At 36.6% G+C, this 19,611-nt stretch overlaps 1 protein-coding gene across 2 annotated transcripts in view; it reads left to right on the plus strand.

Annotated features, from left to right (window-relative positions):
- The window catches only part of ZDHHC15 (zinc finger DHHC-type palmitoyltransferase 15), a 119,715-nt gene that overhangs the window by 10,250 nt on the left and 89,854 nt on the right, over positions 1 to 19,611 (plus strand). Inside the window, exons 2-3 of one of the 2 annotated variants that reach the window (XM_060003058.1) lie at positions 53 to 79; positions 16,535 to 16,629. In XM_060003058.1, coding sequence (XP_059859041.1) covers positions 53 to 79; positions 16,535 to 16,629 — 122 coding nt within the window. The remainder of the gene's footprint in view (positions 1 to 52; positions 80 to 16,534; positions 16,630 to 19,611) is intronic. The other variant, XM_060003059.1, reaches the window with a different exon arrangement.

The following is a 19,611-nucleotide window of genomic DNA, read 5'->3' on the forward strand; positions in this document are numbered from 1 at the left end:
AAATAATGTTTCTAAGTATCACTAATCTTGACCTTTCTTTCTCTTTTCACAGTGACTGTTTTGAGCCCAGCAGAAAAAGGTAAGCGGGTATTATAAATTGTTTTGGTCAGGACTGTATCCCTCTTTCTGTCTAAAAGTGAATTACATTAAAGCCTATAAATTGAGCAACTTTCCCAGGAATACACTGAGGTTAGTGGAAAGTTTAGGATAATGGTTTTTAGGAAGCTTACCCAGAGATAGAGCAGAACATATTTTAAGTAGCTCCTCTGGCTGTAGGACAGGAATTTGAAGTTACCAGGATTTATGATAGAAAAGGGCACAGGTAGCCACTCTGTTTGTTTGCCATACTAACCCTAGGCTTTCTCTTGGTTCATCACTATTGTCCTAGGTACCTTGCCTTTCTGCCCAGTTCATTCCCTCTTCAAGGCATGGAGTAAGGGTCCCACAGTGGGGCTTTTAAAGGCTAAGTCCTTCACCATCATAGTTCCAATACATTTACTATACTACTCTTCACTCCTCACCCCCATCTTGACTTGATCTGCAATTTATACTACCATTCTAAACAGACTGAGGCATTCTTCATTAAAAAATGTGTAAGCTAAACATGTGTCTTAACAAACCTTTAGTTTCACATTATTTTATCAGGTATAACCATAAGTATTCATATAGCCACTTTTAATTCTCACTTCATGGGAATTGTTGTAATTCATTAACTACATAACTTTCATATTATGCTGTTTTAAAGCTGAAGTTTGCTATTACTCATTTAACAGAGGTGTTGGCTGTAGAGGCAATAGAGCAGAGTAGTGGGAAGATAGTAGAGCACTGTAGTTAAAAGTATGAGAACTGTCTAAATTCAAATCCTGGCTCCACTACCTCATAGTAAATTATTTGACCTCCTTGTGCTCACTTTATTCATATGTAGAATAGAAATAATAATAATACCTATTTCATAGAGTTATTATGAAAATTTAATGAGGTATGCATGTAAAGCCCTTAGAACAGTGGTGAATAAAGCACATACTGATGACTTAATAAATATTTGCTACTTTTGCTACAGCCTTAGAGCAAGTTTTTTTTTTTTTAGAGCAAGTCTTGAGTTGCCTCTTATTGTTATGGATGGTTCTTAAAGTCAGAGATCATTTTCTGTATACATATATAAATATTTATAAATAAATGTCATTTTCCACAATAACCTTTCAAGATAAGTTGGGTGGGGGCTTAGATGATGCTCCACCATAATAGGAATAATGACAATAATATTGTTATTATTATTGGAAACTACAACTTATTGTGCTAAGTATTGTGTGTGTGTGTGTGTGTATAATCTTTCAATATTTACGTCAACACAATGATGTAGACATTCTTATATCCATTTTATTGAGAAGGAAACTGAAGTTTAGAGAGGTTAAGTAACTTATCCCAGGTCATCTAGCTAGTAAATGGTAGGATGCAAACCCAGAACTACCTGACTTCAAAGTCCATGCTGTTAAGCAAACCTATACTTGTTCTTTTTACTTTTTAGTCTACAACTCCCTCATTTCATTTGCTTAGTTGACCTCCTTACTCAGAAAATTGATGCTCAAATGATCATTTTTCTAGTGTCCAAAGTAGTATATTTTCATTTCTTGTGTGTTGTCAATGAACTCAACCACACCAGTGTAGAGTGTCATTTGTAAGCCAAACTCAGTTCAAAGCCTTTCTAATAGCATCAATCCAGTTACCAGAATTTGATCTCTTTAGGAAACTGTTACCACAATGTACAATTTTAAGGTCCCTCTGACTCTAGAATTCTGTAATTCCAAAGCACTTCTCTCCTGATAGCTCTTAAATTTATCATAACACTAAAAAAATAAGATTAGACTTTGCTTCTTTATTCTGAAGTGGGGTATAATGGGGCAAAACACAGGATTTAGGGACAGAAGATGTGGGTTGGAGTTCCAGCTCTATCATTTACTAGCTCTATGACCTTTGGTAAGTAACTCAACTTCTCTGAACTTCAATTTCTGTAAAATAAGGCTAGTTTAATAACATCTTACAGATTTACTGTAAGCTAGCAGGAGTAAAAGTATATAGGAGTAAAATATGCAGCATTAAATTGCTTTGTAAATGTTAAGTATTAACAATCTCATTGTAACATTTTATGTCAGGATTCTCAAGACAGTAGAATCCATAAACTAAAATTAGATTCAATTGTAGCCAGAAGTTTGAAAGTTAGACTTGAAAAGAGCTTCTGAACACTAGGGCAGGTTGCTAGCAGATGCCATGAAAAATATTCAGAAAGTATCAGGCACCCAACTATCTGGCATGAATCAGTGAGCCTTGCCTAGAAGCAGACCAACAGGCCTAATGAGTATCTAACCATGTGAATAACCACAGTTCTAACCATGTGAATCTGTGACTTGTTTCAAATTATACTACACTACTAACTTAGAATACAGTACAACATGACTGCCAGTAGGAACATTATTTGGCATAGCAAAGAAAATATAAGGGACAAAGACATGAAAGCCTCAATTCACGTAACCTTTTATTCATTATTCACAGCTTAGGAAAACCATAGTCAAACATACTGCAAAAGTTTTTCCATTTCTTGTCTGCTTAATGGTTCCTCTACTGGGTTGAAGAGTGTCCCTCCAAAATTCATGTCCACCCAAAACCTGTGAATGTGAATTTATTTAAAAATAGGATCTTTGCAGATGCAATCAAGTTAAGATGAGGTCACATTGGATTAGGGTGGGCCTTATGGCTGGTGTCCTTATAAGAAGAGGGAAATTTGGATACACAGATACACACAGAGAGAAGATAGCCATGTGAAGACAGAAGCAGAGATAAGAGTTTTGTTGCCACAAAGGAACACCAAGGATTGCCAGAAATGGCCAGAAGCTAGGAAGAGACAAGGAAGCATCCTCCCCTGGAGCCTTCAGAGAGGACATGGCCTTGCCTATACTTTAATTTCAGACTTCTTGCCTCCAAAACTGTAAGAGAATAAATTTATGTTGTTTTAAGCCACCCAGTTTGTGATAATTTTTTATGACAGCCCTAGGAAACTAATGCAGTTCCTGATAAATTTCAATCTCTAATGCACTGTTAAGTAGCAAATTAGCAGACTTTGGTGTTAGATGTACCAGGGATCAAATATTGACTTTGCCACTTACTATATATATGACCTTGGGGAACTTAAGCTAAGTTTCACTTTCTTCCTCTGTAAAATTGGAATAACAATACCTACCTTTCATGGTTTAAAGCACTAAATGAAATGATGTATGTAAGTCTCTTGGCATAGTGCATGGCATATAATAAGTACAAAATAAGTAGTAATAGATACTATTGTTATTAACATTGGAAAGGACCTAAAATATCTTTCTTCTAAGAAGGATAACATATTTCAGGACTATAATTCCAACTACTACCCTCGTAAATATATTGTCAAAATCCTTGCACTCATATTTTGTAAGTAGAACAACTGAGACCCAAAGAAGTAAAATATTTTGACCTAGTCATGCTGATTCTAGTGCACAGAAAGGACTAAAGCTCAGATCATCTGAACCACAGTCCAGAATATTATATATTATGTCATCCTTGATTATACAGGACTCAGAAATTCTTTAAGACATGAGTCCATCTGTTCTTCCATAGACCATACTAGAAAACACAATATTTGCTTTCATAAGAGTGTTTTGCATGGATGATCTCATTCAGCATCTTACTGTCTGTATTTTGAAGATCTTGAGTAGAAGGTCTTCCCTCCTCTACTCCTAAAGTGAGGCTATGGGATAAACTAAAGTTTAAGAATTTGGTAGAGTCCAAGGATTGGTAAGGCTAAGGGATGAATTTAGAAATGAGATTAGGCACAATCTGTCAGGCAATCCATATATAATCAAGAGTAATGTATTGACCACAGTTGTTCATCTTCAAAAAGGACCATCAATCATTTTAAGCAAACATTTAACTCATTATCTGAGAATTCATTTGTATTTTGAATGGTTTGCATACTAAATTCTCTAGTTTCCCATTTAAAGTTAAAAATGATTGTAATTATTTACCATTTTAGAAATAGGTGCAATTCCTAAATAATAGAACTGTTATGGGCTGAATTGTGTCCCCTCAAAATTCATATGTTGAAATCCTAACCTCCAGTGACTTAGGATGTGACCATATTTGGAGGTAGGGTCTTTAAAGAGGTAATTAAATGAAAATGAGGTCACTAGGGTGGGCCCTAATCAATATGACTGGTGTCCTTATAAGAAGAGGAGATTAGGAAAAAGACACACACAGAGAGAAGACCATGTGAAGAGACAGGGAGAAGATCACCATCTACAAACCAAGAGGAGAGGCCTCAGAAGAAACAACCTTGTTGACACCTTGATCTTGGACTTCCAACCTCCAAAATTGTGAGAAAGAAAATTTCTGTTGTTTAAGCCACTTAGTCTGTAGTACTTTTCATGGCAGCCCTAGCAAACTAATAAAAGAACTTATTCAGGTTTCCACTTGAAAACTCTGCTTTGTGTCAGTTTTTTTTATTATACTAACCTTAATTTATTGGTGGTATATTAGACACCATCAGGGTGAGAGGGCATTGGGAGGAAAACTTTGGGCCACAATATGATCTTTTATATTCACCTCCATACTGTATAGGGAATCTTCAATTTATTTTGTTGTTGTTGTTCTTATTTCCTGTTGTTGTTCTTATTTGTTCTTTTTTCCTTTTTCCTGTTCTTATTTTCCTTTTTCCTTTTGTCCTTTTTCCTTTTTTTCCTTATTTTCCTTTTTTCCTTATATATATAAGTATATAACTATACTTATTACAGTATAGTTGATTTACAATATTATATTAGTGTCAGGTGTACAACAGAGTGATTCAAAATTTTTATAGATTATGCTCAGTTTATAGTTCAGTTATTCTCTGTGCTAGCTATACAATATATCCTTGTTGCTTATTTATTTTATACATAGTAGTTTGTGCCGCTTTATCCTCTACCCCTATCTTGCCCCTTCCCCCTTCCCTCTCCCCACTGGTAACCACTAGATTGTTCTCTATACCTGTGAGTCTGTTTCTTTTTTGCTATATTCACTAGTTTGTTTTATTTTTTAGATTCCACATATAAGTGATAACATACAGTATCTGTTTTTCTCTGTCTGACTTATTTCACTAAGCATAATACCCTCCAGGTCCATCCATGTTGTTTCAAATGGCAAAATTTCATTCTTTTTTATGGCTGAGTAGTATTCCAGTGTGTGTGTGTGTGTGTGTGTGTGTGTGTGTGTGTGTGTGTGTGTATACCACATCTATATCTGTTTGTCTGTTGATGTATACTTAGGTTGCTTCCATATCTTGACTATTGTAAATAATGCTGCTATGAATATTGGGGTGCCTGTATCTTTTTGAATTAGTGTTTCTGTTTTCTTTGGATATATACCCAGGAGTGGAATTGCCGAATCATATGGTAGTTCTATTTTTAGTTTTCTGAGAAACCTCCATACTGTTTTCCACAGTGGATGCACCAATTTACATTCCCACCAACAGTGTATGAGGGTTCCCTTTTCTCCACATCTTCACCAACATTTGTTATTTGTGTTCGTTTTGATGATAGCCATTCCGACAGTTGTGAGGTGACATTATGGTTTTGATTTGAATTTCTCTGATGATTAACAATGTTGAACATCTTTTCATGTGCCTGTTGGCCATCTGTATGTCTTCTTTAGGAAAATGAATATTCAGGTCTTCTGCCTATTTTTTAATTGTTTGTTTGATATTGAGTTGTATGAGCTGTTTATGTATTTTGGATATTAACCCCTTATCATTTGCAAATATTTTCTCCCATTCAGTAGGCTGTCTTTTCATTTTGTTGATGGTTTCATTTGCTGTGCAAAGCTTATAATTTAAATTAGGTCCCATTTGTTTATTTTTGCTTTTGTTTCCTTTGCCTTAGGAGACAGATCCAAAAAAATATTACTATGATTTATGTCAGAGTGTTCTGCCTACATTCTCTTCTAGTAGAAGAGTTTTATGGTTGCCAGTCACATTTAGGTGAGTTTATTCACCTAATTCATTTTGAGTTTATTTTTGTATATGGTGTGAGAAAATGTTCTAATTTCATTCTTTCACATGTAGCCGTCCAGCTGTCCTAGGCCCACTTATTGAAGAGACTGTCTTTTCTCCATTTTATATTCTTTTTTTATTGAAATATAGTTGGTTTACAATGTTATGTTAGTTTCAAGTGTACAGCAAAGAGATTCAGTTATACACACATACACACACACACACACACACACACACACACATATATGTATATATACTTTTTTTTACATTCTCTTCCATTATAAGTTATTACAAGATATTTAGTATCGTTCCCTGTGCTATACAGTAGGTCCTTGTTGGTTACCTATTTTATATATAGTAGTGTGTATATTTGAATCCCAAACTCCTAATTTATCCCTTCCACCCTTTCCCCTTTGGTAACCATAAGTTTGTTTTCTATGTCTGTGAGTCTATTTCTGTTTTGTAAATAAGTTCAAGTGTATCAATTTTTGTAGATTCCACATATAAGCAAATCATATGATATTTGTCTGGCTTACTTCACTTAGTATGATAATCTCTAGGTCCATTCATGTTGCTGCAAATGGCATTATTTCATTCTTTTTTATGGCTGAGTATTCCATTGTGTATATATACCACATCTTCTTTATCCATTCATCTGTCGATGGACACTTAGGTTGCTTCCATGTCTTGGCTATTGTAAATAGTGCTGCTATGAATATTGGGGTGCATGTATCTTTTCAAATTAGAGTTTTCTCTGGATATATGCCCAGGAGTGGGATTGCAGGATCATATGGTATCTCTAATTTTAGTTTTTTAAGGAACCTCCATACTGTTCTCCATAGTGGCTGTACCAATTTACATTCCCATTGGCTGTACCAATTTACATACAATGTAGGAGGGTTCCTTTTTCTCCACACCCTCTCTAACATTTATTTTTGTAAACTTTTCGATGATGGCCATTCTGACTGGTGTGTGATACCTCATTGTAGTTTTTTTTTTTAATTAATTTATTTATTTATGGCTGTGTTGGCTCTTCATTTCTGTGCGAGGCTTTCTCCAGTTGCGGCAAGTGGGGGCCACTCCTCATCGCGGTGCGCGGGCCGCTCACTATCGCGGCCTCTCTTGTTGCGGAGCACAGGCTCCAGACACGCAGGCTCAGTAATTATGGCTCACGGGGCTAGTTGCTCCACGGTATGTGGGATCTTCCCAGACCAGGGCTCGAACCCGTGTCCCCTGCATTGGCAGGCAGATTCTCAACCACTGCGCCACCAGGGAAGCCCTCATTGTAGTTTTGATTTGCATTTCTCTAATTAGTGACGTTGAACATCTTTTCATGTGCCTTTTGGCCATCTATATGACTTCTTTGGAGAAATATCTATTTAGATCTTCTGCCCGTCTTTTGATTGTTTTTTTTTTTATATTGAGCTTTATGAGCTGTGTCTATGCTTTGGAGATTAATCTCTTGTTGGTCGCATTGTTTGCAAATATCTTCTCCATTCTGTAAGTTAACTTCTTGTTTTGTTTATGGTTTCCTTTGCTGTCCAAAAGCTTTTAAGTTTAATTAGGTCCGTTTATTTTTGATTTTATTTCCATTACTCTAGGAGACGGATCCAAAAAGGTATTGCTGCGATTTATGTCAGAGAGTGCTTTGCCTTTTTTTTTTTTGCTCTAGGAGTTTTATGGTATCCAGTTTTACATTTAGGTCTTTAATCCATTTTGAGTTTATTTTTGTGTATGCTGTTAGAGAATGTTCTAATTTCATTCTTTTACATATTCTGGCCTCCTTTGTTGTAGATTAATTGACCATAAGTGCATGGGTATAATACACTATTTTATATTTATTATTGTAAAATTACTTTGTAATGAGGATTTGGGAACCAGACAAAAGCTCTCTTTATGGGCTAACCCACTTCTAGAAGAATACTATGTTGATGTTAATATTAGTGTAATTATAATAATTATATATAATTATAATAATTAGTATCAATTTGCTGATTTATATCAATATAATTTTGTTACAAAAATAACGCTTATTGAAAATTCAAACTAAACAAAAATATGTAAGATTAAAAAATAATGTCCTCCTCACACTCTCCCCTCCCCTATCAATGTCTATTCACAGATAACTAGTATATTTGGTTTGATTTGTATTCTTCTAGATCTTTCTCTCTGTATTTACATATAAACATATGATTATGGATTTGTATAATTTGTTTAGGATTGGTTGTTTTTTAATCTGGATGACACTGGGCATATTTTCCTATGATTTATTTTTTTCACTTAATAATATATCATAGATGTCTTTCCATATTAGTATATACAAACATATTTCATTTTTTTAATGACCTCAAATTATTCCATGGTATGGATATATTGATACTATGATTTATTTAACCATTCCTCAATGATGAACTTAGAAAACAAAACTTTATTGTTTTTCTTGATGATAAAGGTAATAGAACCTCATAAAATGCAAACAGTATAGAAGTGGATAAAATAGAAAGTGTAAGTCCTTTGTAGTCACTGCAGAGGTTAAGGATGAAGCAAGATTCAGTGGTGTGTATAGTACACACCGCTTGATAAATGTTTTAAAAAGTGATTTTCCTCCCTTACATTTTGACAAGTCTCTTTTGCTATAGCTACATCTAGACGTACCATTTCAAAGATACGACTCTCCCAAGCTTCAATTTGCTCCTCCCCAGTTGGCTGGGCTGGAACTTCCATGCTCCTGTGCCCTTCCCAATATGTCTCCTGAAGCCCCCACTTGTATCTGGCTACCATTTGGTGCAGGCATGTATGGAGCCAAAATGGTGAGGTCTATGTGTGTGAGGAAAGATCATCCAGAGTTCAGCCAATGCTAGGTTTCAGAGACATGATTTTGCTTCCTACCCTAGCTGTGTACCTGTCAACACTGTTTTCAGTCATACAGCCTATAACTTCTAACACATTTAAATGTGGCTATGAGGAAAATAAGAATATTACACTGGAAGTAAGAATAAATAGCTAACTTTTAGAAAATCTATGATGAAAAGACATCAAAGGAAAAGGCCCATGTAATCTCTTATTTATTTATTTTCTTATTTACTTATTTATTTTCTTTGGGTGTTAAACTAAATATTTTGATTATTATCAGTTAACAGGTGAAGGGACTGGAGGCTAAAGATAACTAAGGTCACTTAACTATTAAAGAGTCATAAATACTACTTCAAGTGCACTTAATGTGTGCCAGCTACTGCTCTAATGTGCCTTAGGTATATTGATTCATTTAATTCTCATTTACAGCCCTATAAAGTAAGTATTATCATATGCCCATTTACAGATGAGAAAACTGAGTATAGTGAGTATATTAGTTTGCTAGGGCTGCCATTACTAATTACTATAAGCATAGTGACATAAACCAACAGAAATTTATACTTTCATGGACCTGGAGGGCAAAAGTCTGAAATCAAGGCATCGGCAGGCCATGCTCCCTCCAGAGGCTCAAGAGGAGATTCCGAATCTTATCTTTTCCAGCTTCCAGTGACTGCCTTTGTTCCTTGGCTTGTGGCTGCATCACTTTACCTTGGAAAAGGCCCATTTTAAAATCTCTTTGTTTTTGTCAGGTTTATTGAGATATGATTTACATACAATAAGAATCACACCTTATTAGTGTACAGGTTGTTGAGTTTTGACAAATGTATACAATGATGTAAACACCACTACCATCAAGATATAGAATATTTACATTACCCTCAAAATATCGCCTTTCCCCAGAGTTCTCTGACTTTCCACCCTGGCAACCAATAATCAGTTTTCTGTCCCTATAGTTTTACCTTTTTCAGAATGTCATATAAATTGAATATTACAATGCATAGCTTTTTGTATCTGGCTTCTTTATTTAGCAGTATGCATTTAAGATTCATCCTTGTCAGTGCATGTATGAGTAGTTTGTTCCTTTTTATTGCTGAGTAGTGTTCTGTATAATAAATGTACTACAGTTTGCTTATTCATTCATCAGCTGATGAGCATTGTTTTCAGTTTTTGGCTATTATAAATAAAATTGATAAGAATATACATGTACAGGCCTTTGTGGAAATGTGTGTTTTTATTTCTTTTGGGTAAATACCTAGGAGTAGGATTGCTGGGTTCTGTGGTAATTTTATGTTTATCTTTATAAGAAACTGCCAAACTGTTTTCCAAAGCAGTCCTACCATTTTATATCTCCATCAGTGATATGAGAAGTCCAGTGGCTCTGTATCTTCACTGTCACTTAGTGTTGTCAGGTTTTTTGTGTATGAAGTGGTATCTCCTATGGTTTTAATTTACCCTCTGTAATGACTAATGATAACCATCTTTTCATGTGCTCGTTTGCCATCTGTATATCTTCTTTTATGAAGTGTCCAAGTCTTCTGCCAAATTTTTTTGAATTGTTTGTCTTATTATTGAGTTGTAAGAGATCTTTAAATGTCTAGATACAAGTCTCTATGTTTTTAAGAAAATATGATTCCTCTCCATGGGAAAAAAATTAGGATCAACAGGAGGGCATTACCAGGAAGCATATTTCTGTTTAATATGACAAAGATATGTCTAACAATCAGAGTTATCCAGCGATAGAATGGACTGCCCGAGAGTTGATAAGTTTCCCGTGACTTCAGGTGTTCAAATGAAAGTTGGGTGACCAATTGTTAGGGATAATGCAAAGCAGATTTATTCATCATGGAGACTGCTGGACCAAATGACATCCAAGGGCTCTTTCTAATCTAAAATTTTATAATACTAAGATAAATCAAGTCAACATCATATTAATGAGGTAGAGCTCTTATTGGTTGTATAAACAAAAGGAAATAGATTCTGAGGGAACCAAGCTGGGATTTTGACAAACTCTACCACTTCCCCAGCCAGTGAAAAATTGGCTCACAAATCCCTAGCCACCATAAAGACAGTAAAGTGTCTCTGTTCTGCTTCAGTGTCCTCTGTGAATATCCCTGACAACATGGGGGCTTTGGGCTATACTTAATCCATATGATACATACAGAATGATGACATCTCAACTATCCATTTTAAACCAGGAAAGTAGACAAAGATAATTCCCCAATGAATGTTGCTCTGTGTACTTCTTTATCCCCAAGATGAATGAATCAATGAAATGTTAAGTAGATATTATCAAGAAGAGGACTGGAAACAAACCACTTTTCTCTTTTTGAACAAAACCATGGTGTGTCTGTCCCTGAAGTCTGTGTAATTTTTACCACCATATGTCAGAAAACAGATCACTAAGATTTAAGAGGAAGGATGGGAGAGGAAGAAAGCTGATGTTAATTAAGTCCTTAGAGTATGTGAGATACTTCCGTATTTAAGTCAATTAGTTCTCACAACCTGACAAGGTGGTTGTTGTTTGTGTGTGTGTGTGTGTGTGTGTGTGTGTGTGTGTGTGTATGTATGTATGTATATATATATATATATGTATATATGTATATATATACATATATATATATATATCCAAAGCGGACCAAAAAGAGAGGCCTCTTCAGCATGGAAAAACAAAAACTGGAAAGGGGCTATAATCCAAGATTGTAAACATACGAAGGCTATATATCTTGTTAGCTTTGTGTTGTTTACCAAACTCCAATACACAGGACTAGAAAACTCTTTGAAAGTGAAAAATAGTTTAAGGCAACTAAAATGAAGCCCTGCTTTTGCACAGTGGCTGACAAACTTATGAGACTTACCACCCCCTAGAATTGGTATAGACTGAAGACATAATCAGCTTCATAAAAGTTTATATAAATTGATGAGTGGTAGATATCTGATGGGTAGCTAGGGGAAATTAGTATACTTGGAGACAACCCTAACTTTTGAAGTTGGTATCAATAAGGAAAACCATGCTCTTTCAAAACATGATGCCATGTTTTGGCTCTAGAATTTGATTTCACCATCAGAGAGACTCCTGGGGGTAGCTGGCTAAACCTTAGAAACAACTATTTAGAAAATCTTGTATTCTCCTAGGGGTGACTAAATCATAGAAACAACTCTTGAGCCAATCTTATATTCTTGTGAATTGTCCCTAGCTCCTTGATTACAACCTATGGGCCTCTAACCCCATTGTCTCCAAACATTCCTTCAAATAACTGAGAGACAAGGTTCAGCTCTTTGTTAGAGCTTTTAAGGCAGTGAAAGTAAAGTAAGGCAGTGAAAGTAAAGTAAAGCAGTGAAGTCAAATATTAGAGTCAAGACCTCTTTACTAGGTATCCCATTCAAAGGGAGAAGTGACTATCTAGTTGACAATTTTCCCCTGATCATAATCTGGGATTTTCTATGTTGAGCCAAAATGGGAATTTTAGTGAGGACTCTTTCAATTGCTAAAGCTACAGCTGATATTTCTATTTGAATTATAGTATGTAATTGAAAGGTGCACCCATCTCCCCATCACCCCCTTCTACCAACTAAAATGCTTTTCAATTGATATAAAAGATATTACAGAAAATAGTGTCTTTTTAAACTAAACATAGTTTCCAACAATAGCTTTTTAAAGAAAAAAGGTATGCTAGATAATTGCCACAGCAACAGCCTTAGCATTTATGTGTCTGAGTATATATAGTAAAGCATTATTATTTTCCTATTTTCCCCATTTTGGTGCTGATCTTGCTGCATTCAAAACAGTCTATCTGCTGCATTCATTTTTATTCACACAAGAATGTATACACATGTATACACATGCACACACATACACACAAAATCATTCACTTCTCATTAGTCCCTGGGAGCAATACCTAGAAAGGCATCCTGCTGACCAAAGATGTTGCTAATAACAACTTTATGCTGCTTCCACCATGTGGTTTCGATTCCATAATTTTTATCAAGAAGTTTATGAGTCATTATTTCAGGGAAAAAGCTCAAGTAGTCATTCTCATTTCAGAAGCTATTCCCACAATGGGATATTGACATTGCAGTACAGTGACAAAATTCAGAACAACTGCATGCTGAGGTGGATTTTTCTTTGACAGTTGGTCATTTCCTTATGGCTGATTTCTCCTTCTCCTGAAAACCTTTGTACATTATGGAAGGAAAAAAAGAACACTTGAAAGGCTTTTGGCTTTCATGTGGTAAACAGCTTCAGCGGCTTCAGATGCCCCATGACTGTGATCACTACCATATAAGCGAAGGGCTCTACTTTGCCTGTTTGCTTAAAAAAGATGTTTTCCAATTTCATTCCAATGTCAATGAGTAGTGGCAGTTCAGGGATACAGTTCATAAGCTGTTTGATTTCTCTAGTTATCTGAAATCTCACTAGAGCATCACACTTAAAAAGAAAGACTCAGTGTCCTTGCAGTTTATAGGGATGATTATTCTAGGTACAAAATTAGTAATTATAGAGAAATATGTTGCTCATTTTTAAGACAGTAAAAGAATGGACTTCTATACATTTGGGACCATAGCTTAGGAAGACTATATATATATATATATATATATATATATATATATATATATATATATATATGTGGAGAAACATAAAATTGAGACTCACGAAGCCTATCCATAATACTCACTGCAGGATGAAATGTGACAGAGATATGGTAATTGCCTGTCAAGGATTTTGGAGAGGAGCTTCCTCCTTGGGATGGTAAGCTGAACAACCCAATAACCTCTAAGGCCCTATTTCTCATGGTTCTTCTGCCTCAGAATTACCTGGGGAAGTTGGCAGATTCTTGGACTCCATCACAGACTACTGATTCAGAATATTTTGGTGTAGAATTTGGGAATCTGCATTCTAATAATCTCCCAAAGTGATTTTGATGCACACTAAAATTTGAGAACCACTCCTCTAGGGAAAAGAGCTCTGGACTGGGGGTGAGGAAACCTGGATTCTGGTCCCAGTGTTTCTGTAACTTTGCTGGGTAACCCTGATCAAGTCACTTACCCTCTCTAGGCCTCAGTTACCTGTCTATAAAATGAGGATTTTGAACTAGATGATCTCTATGTTCTCATCCAACTCTAGATTTTTATGAAATCTATAGTATATTCTGCCAGTCTACTGAATGACTTTGACTTAATCATTTGACCTCATGAGTCCTCATTTTCCATCCATCTATAAAGTATTCATAACTTCTATGAAACCATGGAATGCAGAAATGGGAGCCAGCTATTTCTAGTTCTATGATTAAGCCAGGTATAGATTTGTACTATGACCTAGAACAAGTTAAAATCCTACACTTCCCATCTCAATCACTGGAACTAAAGCAAAGTAAATATGCTTAAAATACTACCAAGTGTAAGAGTTTAGTTCTCATCATTCAAGTGATCCAAATTGCTGAACTTTATTGTCTTTGAAGTGCACAGTGAGAACGTAAACATAAAATTATTTTCTCCTAATTTCTTTGCAGCCAAAAGTTCCATACTCCCATTCCACGCTGAAGGAACAGAGGTTACTATATGTCCCATGTAACTTAGATAGTCATGGAATCTTCCCTGTATAAACCTCATAAAATCAAAGAAACAAAAACATAGCAAAGGATAACACAGAAAGAAACAATTTAAAAGTCTTGCCAAAGATAAAAAATTCTAATAACGTTTCACAAGGACTATGCTATGGAAGAAGAGTTACTCTCATTTATTGGTGAGGAGAATGTAAAGTAAATAAAACTTTTAAAATGGCAATTTGGCAGTATCTATCAAAAGGCCTGTGTTTGTATCTAGCAGTCCCACTTCAGGGAATTGATCCTATACATATTTTTAGTACATGTGCCAGTGACATGTATACAAAGCTTTTCATTACAACATTATTTGTATTAGCAAGAGAAGGGGAAAAACTAAGTTTCCATCAGAGACAATTTGGTTAAATAAATTATGGTACCTTCATGCAATGGAATCCCATGCCACTTTTTAAAAGGAGAATGAGGAAGCTCCCCCTCTCCAAGTTATATTACGTGGAATGATCTCCAACTTATAGCAGGTGAAAAAGAAATGGGTTGCAGAACAGTGTGTACAGAATACTGCTATTTGTGTGAAAAAGCACACTGTTTTGGTGCTTTTATATGTATAAAATCTGATAGGATACAGAATAAACTCATGACACTGTGACAATTGTGGCTTCCAGGGAGGGGAACTGGGTGGCTGAGGGACAGCGATGGAAGGGAGACTTTTCACTCTGTACTATTTTGAACCTTGTGAGTGTATTACCTTTCAAAAATACAATGAAAAAAATTTAATATAACAAAAATTCCATATGTGTACTGTGTTTATATACTTATATAAACATATACAAATAGAGGATCTGGAATCATACACATCAAAATAGGTATTATGCCTTAGGAGGAAGAGGGGGGAGGTTAGATATATGTGTGTGGTCGACATTTACTTTTACTTTCTATTGCTTGAATTTCAAAATGAGATTTCATAATTACTCAAAACAAGCACATTAAAAAGGTCTTATACCACAGGGCTGGGAGCACTGGGCCAGCTTTTTTCGATTCCGTCATAAATATGTGAGAGACTCAGCCTTATTAACTTGGTCTTGAGTCTCATCGATCCCTTGAGTCTTCCTGATGGATTGAAGTAATCACACCTTACTATGCAAGGACTCACAATGAAACAGTAAAATGACCTTCAGTCTTACAATGACCTCTTTGAAGAATACTGAAATTTCCCATATCAGAAGAGCGATCTAGGAGGCAAAGAATATAAAAACAAAAGTGGTCGGGAGCCACAAATGTCTCAAAGGTACAACTCACATTTCAAAAGTGTGTAGTCTTGGGGACTTCCCTGACGGTCCAGTGGTTAAGACTTTGCTTTCCAATGCAGGCGGTGTGGGTTCGGTCCCTGAGCAGGGAGCTAAGATCCCACATGCCTCGGAGCCAAAAAACCATAATATAAAAACAGAAGTAATATTGTAACAAATTCAATAAAGACTTTAAAAATGGTCCACATAAAAAATATTTTAAAAAAAGTGTGTAGTCTTTGGGGCTACTGAAACAAAAACTTGTGATTTAGAGTCAGAAGTCCTGTGTTTAAGACCTGGCTATGTTATATAGTAGCTGTGTGACTTCGGATAATCAACTACCCCTGATAGTTAATCAACTGTCCTTATCCTGTTACCTATCTCACAAACTTGTTGAAAAAATAAAATTGGATAATATTATGAAATCACATTGTAAACTCTATAGCACTGTGCAAATACTATCATTATTATCTTTCAGTACCCACAGTGGCAGAGAGAATGACAATTGGCAACAGTAGCTTCCCCCACATTGTCATAAAGGACATTTCCCCTTTACTCCCAGAATCACATGGCAACTTTTAAAATACGCGACTTCCAGAAAGTCTCTGGTTCCAAATTTGGCATTATAAATTGTTTCTGTCACTGCATGGGAAAAAGGTAAGAATTAACCTTTCATAATAATACTAGAAAATACTTGGTAATAGGAAAACAAAATAGAGATTTGTTGAGATTTACATCTTACTGAACTCTTAGAAATGGATGAAAATATAAACACTGATTTTTTTCTTAAATTTCAGTTATCTACCTCATATTCTACCATGCCATCTTTGTGTTCTTTACCTGGACCTACTGGAAGTCTATTTTTACACTCCCACAACAGCCAAACCAGAAGGTAAGAATACTGGTTACTTCACAAAGGCTAAAAACAGAGGAAAGTAGAAATGTCAATAAGGCAAGAATAGGGCAAAAAGAGGAGCAAATAACCTTCCATTACAAAAGAGAGATTCAGGGTGATCTTTAAAAAGGACTTGTAGTGATAAATGTAAATTAAGAATAAGATAGTCTATTGAAGGAGTTTGTGAAATCACCAGCCATGGATATCTTTAAGACTAGGAAACCACTATCTGTATTGGTGATAGATTGAGAGAAACAAGAAAACACTTGGATTCTGAGGACTCATCTATTTCAATTCTATGAAACTATAATAATTTAGGACTCAGTGAGAATCTAGGAGACAACTAGAAAAAATTACAATAGTTAAATTGATCATTTTCAAATTGTGTTCCCTTGAATGAAAGTGTTTCATGCAATATTTGGGAGGGTGCATAAAAAATTCTAATCATATCAGGCATTTATAATATGTGACTACTGTGAAACAGATTAGTTTCCAAAGTAGGAAAAAAAAAAAACAATGGAAGAAGTTTCAACAGCCTCCAAACATTAGGGAAAGTACTGGTTTTAATTTTCCCATTTATGGGATCAAAATTGTACACATACAAAATAAAATTAAACACAGAGAAAGACAAATATCATGTGATATCTCTCATATGTGGATTCTAATTTTAAAAAAGATGCAAATGAACTTATTTACAAAACAGAGACAGACTCACAGATATTGGAAACAAACTTATGGTTACTGAAGGGAAGACATGGTGGAGAGGGATAAATCAGGAGCTTGGGATGAACATACACACACTACTACATATAAGATAACCAACAAGGACCTACTGTATAGCACAGGGAACTCTACTCAATATTCTGTGATAACCTATATGAGAAAAGAAAGAATGAATATATGTATATGTATAACTGAATCACTTTGCTGTACACCTGAAACTAACACAACATTGTAAATCAATTATACTCAAATAAAATGTTTAAAAAACACAAAGGAAGGTAGTAATGCAAGAATTGAGGAACATGAGATATAGGTTATATAGAAAATGGCAGAAGTTCTTCCTTATGAGTAATTATTTGAAATATAAATGGATTAAACTATCCAATTAAAAGGCAGACGTTGGCATAATGGATAAACATTATCATCTATCTTTATGCTGTCTACAAATGACTCATTTTAGAGCCAAAGACATAAATAGGTTGAAAGTGAAAGGATGGAAAAAGTTATTCCAAGCAAATAGTAATCAAAAGAGAGCAAGGGTAGACATACTAATATCACACGAAGAGGTTTTAAGCCAAAAACAGTTACAAGACACAAAGAAGAAAAAGACCTACTGAATGATGTCAGAAAGATGGCAGAGTAGGAGATACCAGCCTCTATCCCCGCCCCCCCACAAAAAACAACAGACAGCTATACAGAAATGAAAATACCCCTGGGGGGGCTCAAGTATCTAATTAAGAGCCTGCAACAACACAGTGGGGAAAAAATGGAGAATAACCACACAGAAAGGATTGCTGGGGAAATCAGCATGGCAGAGACATCTGAAGAGGGCTAAGAACAAAGAAACAGGGCAGAGGCTATCAGTATCAGCCCTGCGGCAGATGCCCATGCAGTCCCCACTGGTCTCCTCTGTGGAGGATCCTCGCAACTTTTGCTTCTGAGGATCTCAACAGCTCCCATGACAGCCATGAATTTCTGTAGCTTTAACAGCAGAGGACTCCATAGTGTTTGTTGGTGTGGACCCCAGCAGCCTGCTCTGTAGAGGATACTGTCAGCTTTTGCCACTGAAGTAACCAACAGCCAACATTGCCACAGACTCCCCAGGGAGTGAGACACTGCTGAGACTTCTCTACAAGAAGAAGCTGCTGTTGTGCTGCCTTAGTACCAGGGCTGCCACCGGCCCCCAACACTGTGCTTGCCCTAGACACCAGACCTATGGCCACTCCATGTGTACCTACCACCTGACCCCAGCACCTGCCACCAGACTCCATGCATGCCCATGCTCCAGAAACTGGCTCCATGGCCACTCCACGTACACCAATAACTCAGACACCAGAGCCACTGACACTGCAGGGTATCCCATGGCCCAGACACTAGAGACACTATCACTCAATGAGCACATGCTCTGGACCCTGTATCCACAGCCAATCTGCAAGTGCCTGCACCACAGAAACCAGAGCACTGCTGCAGTGGGTGTACCTGCCCTCTAGAACCCAGGTCCATTAGCTGCTTCACAAGTGCTCAAACATGGGACACCCAAGCCACTACTGTAGCAGGCTCGTCCATGCACCACGCATGCCTGCTATCCAGACCATAGCTCCATATCTACTCTGCAAGTGCATGCACCTTGCACACCATTACCAACACTGCAGTGAGGTTGCCTGTGCCCCAGGCACTAACACCACCACCTCCCTAGACCCCTGAGCCACTCCAGTGGCTTCACGCATGCCTCCATTCCAGACTCTCTCCATTGCTCCTCCATAGGCACCCATGCATCAAACATCGTAGACACAACCACAGTAAGTGTGTCCACAAACTGGACCCAGGGCCTCGAAGGATCCCCTCAGCCATGACTTCCACCATGCTAGAAAAAGGTATCAGGAGGACCCCAGAAGCTGTTACCACTGAAGACCTCAACAGCCCACACTTCTTCTGCAGACACCCACAGCCTTGGCCACCAACGTCTCCTTCAATCTTTGCTGATGCTGATGACAGCTGACAGAGCTGCACAGAGACTGCACCTTCCCTGGAGTAAGAACTGCTTCATCCCACCCAGCTGTCAGACTTGTACCCACCAATAGATGAAGGGCTTTCCCCACTGAAACCAGTCCATAAATTCTGGAAGAAGTGGTTGCTACATCAAATGTGAACACATCCATGCAATGATACAAGAAATGCAAACACTCAAGGAAAACTAACACCACCAAAGGAGCACAATATCCTGGTAAGCAACTGCAAAGAGATCTATAAAAAAAA

The sequence above is a fragment of the Delphinus delphis genome, chromosome X, assembly GCF_949987515.2.
Source record: "Delphinus delphis chromosome X, mDelDel1.2, whole genome shotgun sequence".
In the NCBI taxonomy this organism is placed as follows: domain Eukaryota; kingdom Metazoa; phylum Chordata; class Mammalia; order Artiodactyla; family Delphinidae; genus Delphinus; species Delphinus delphis.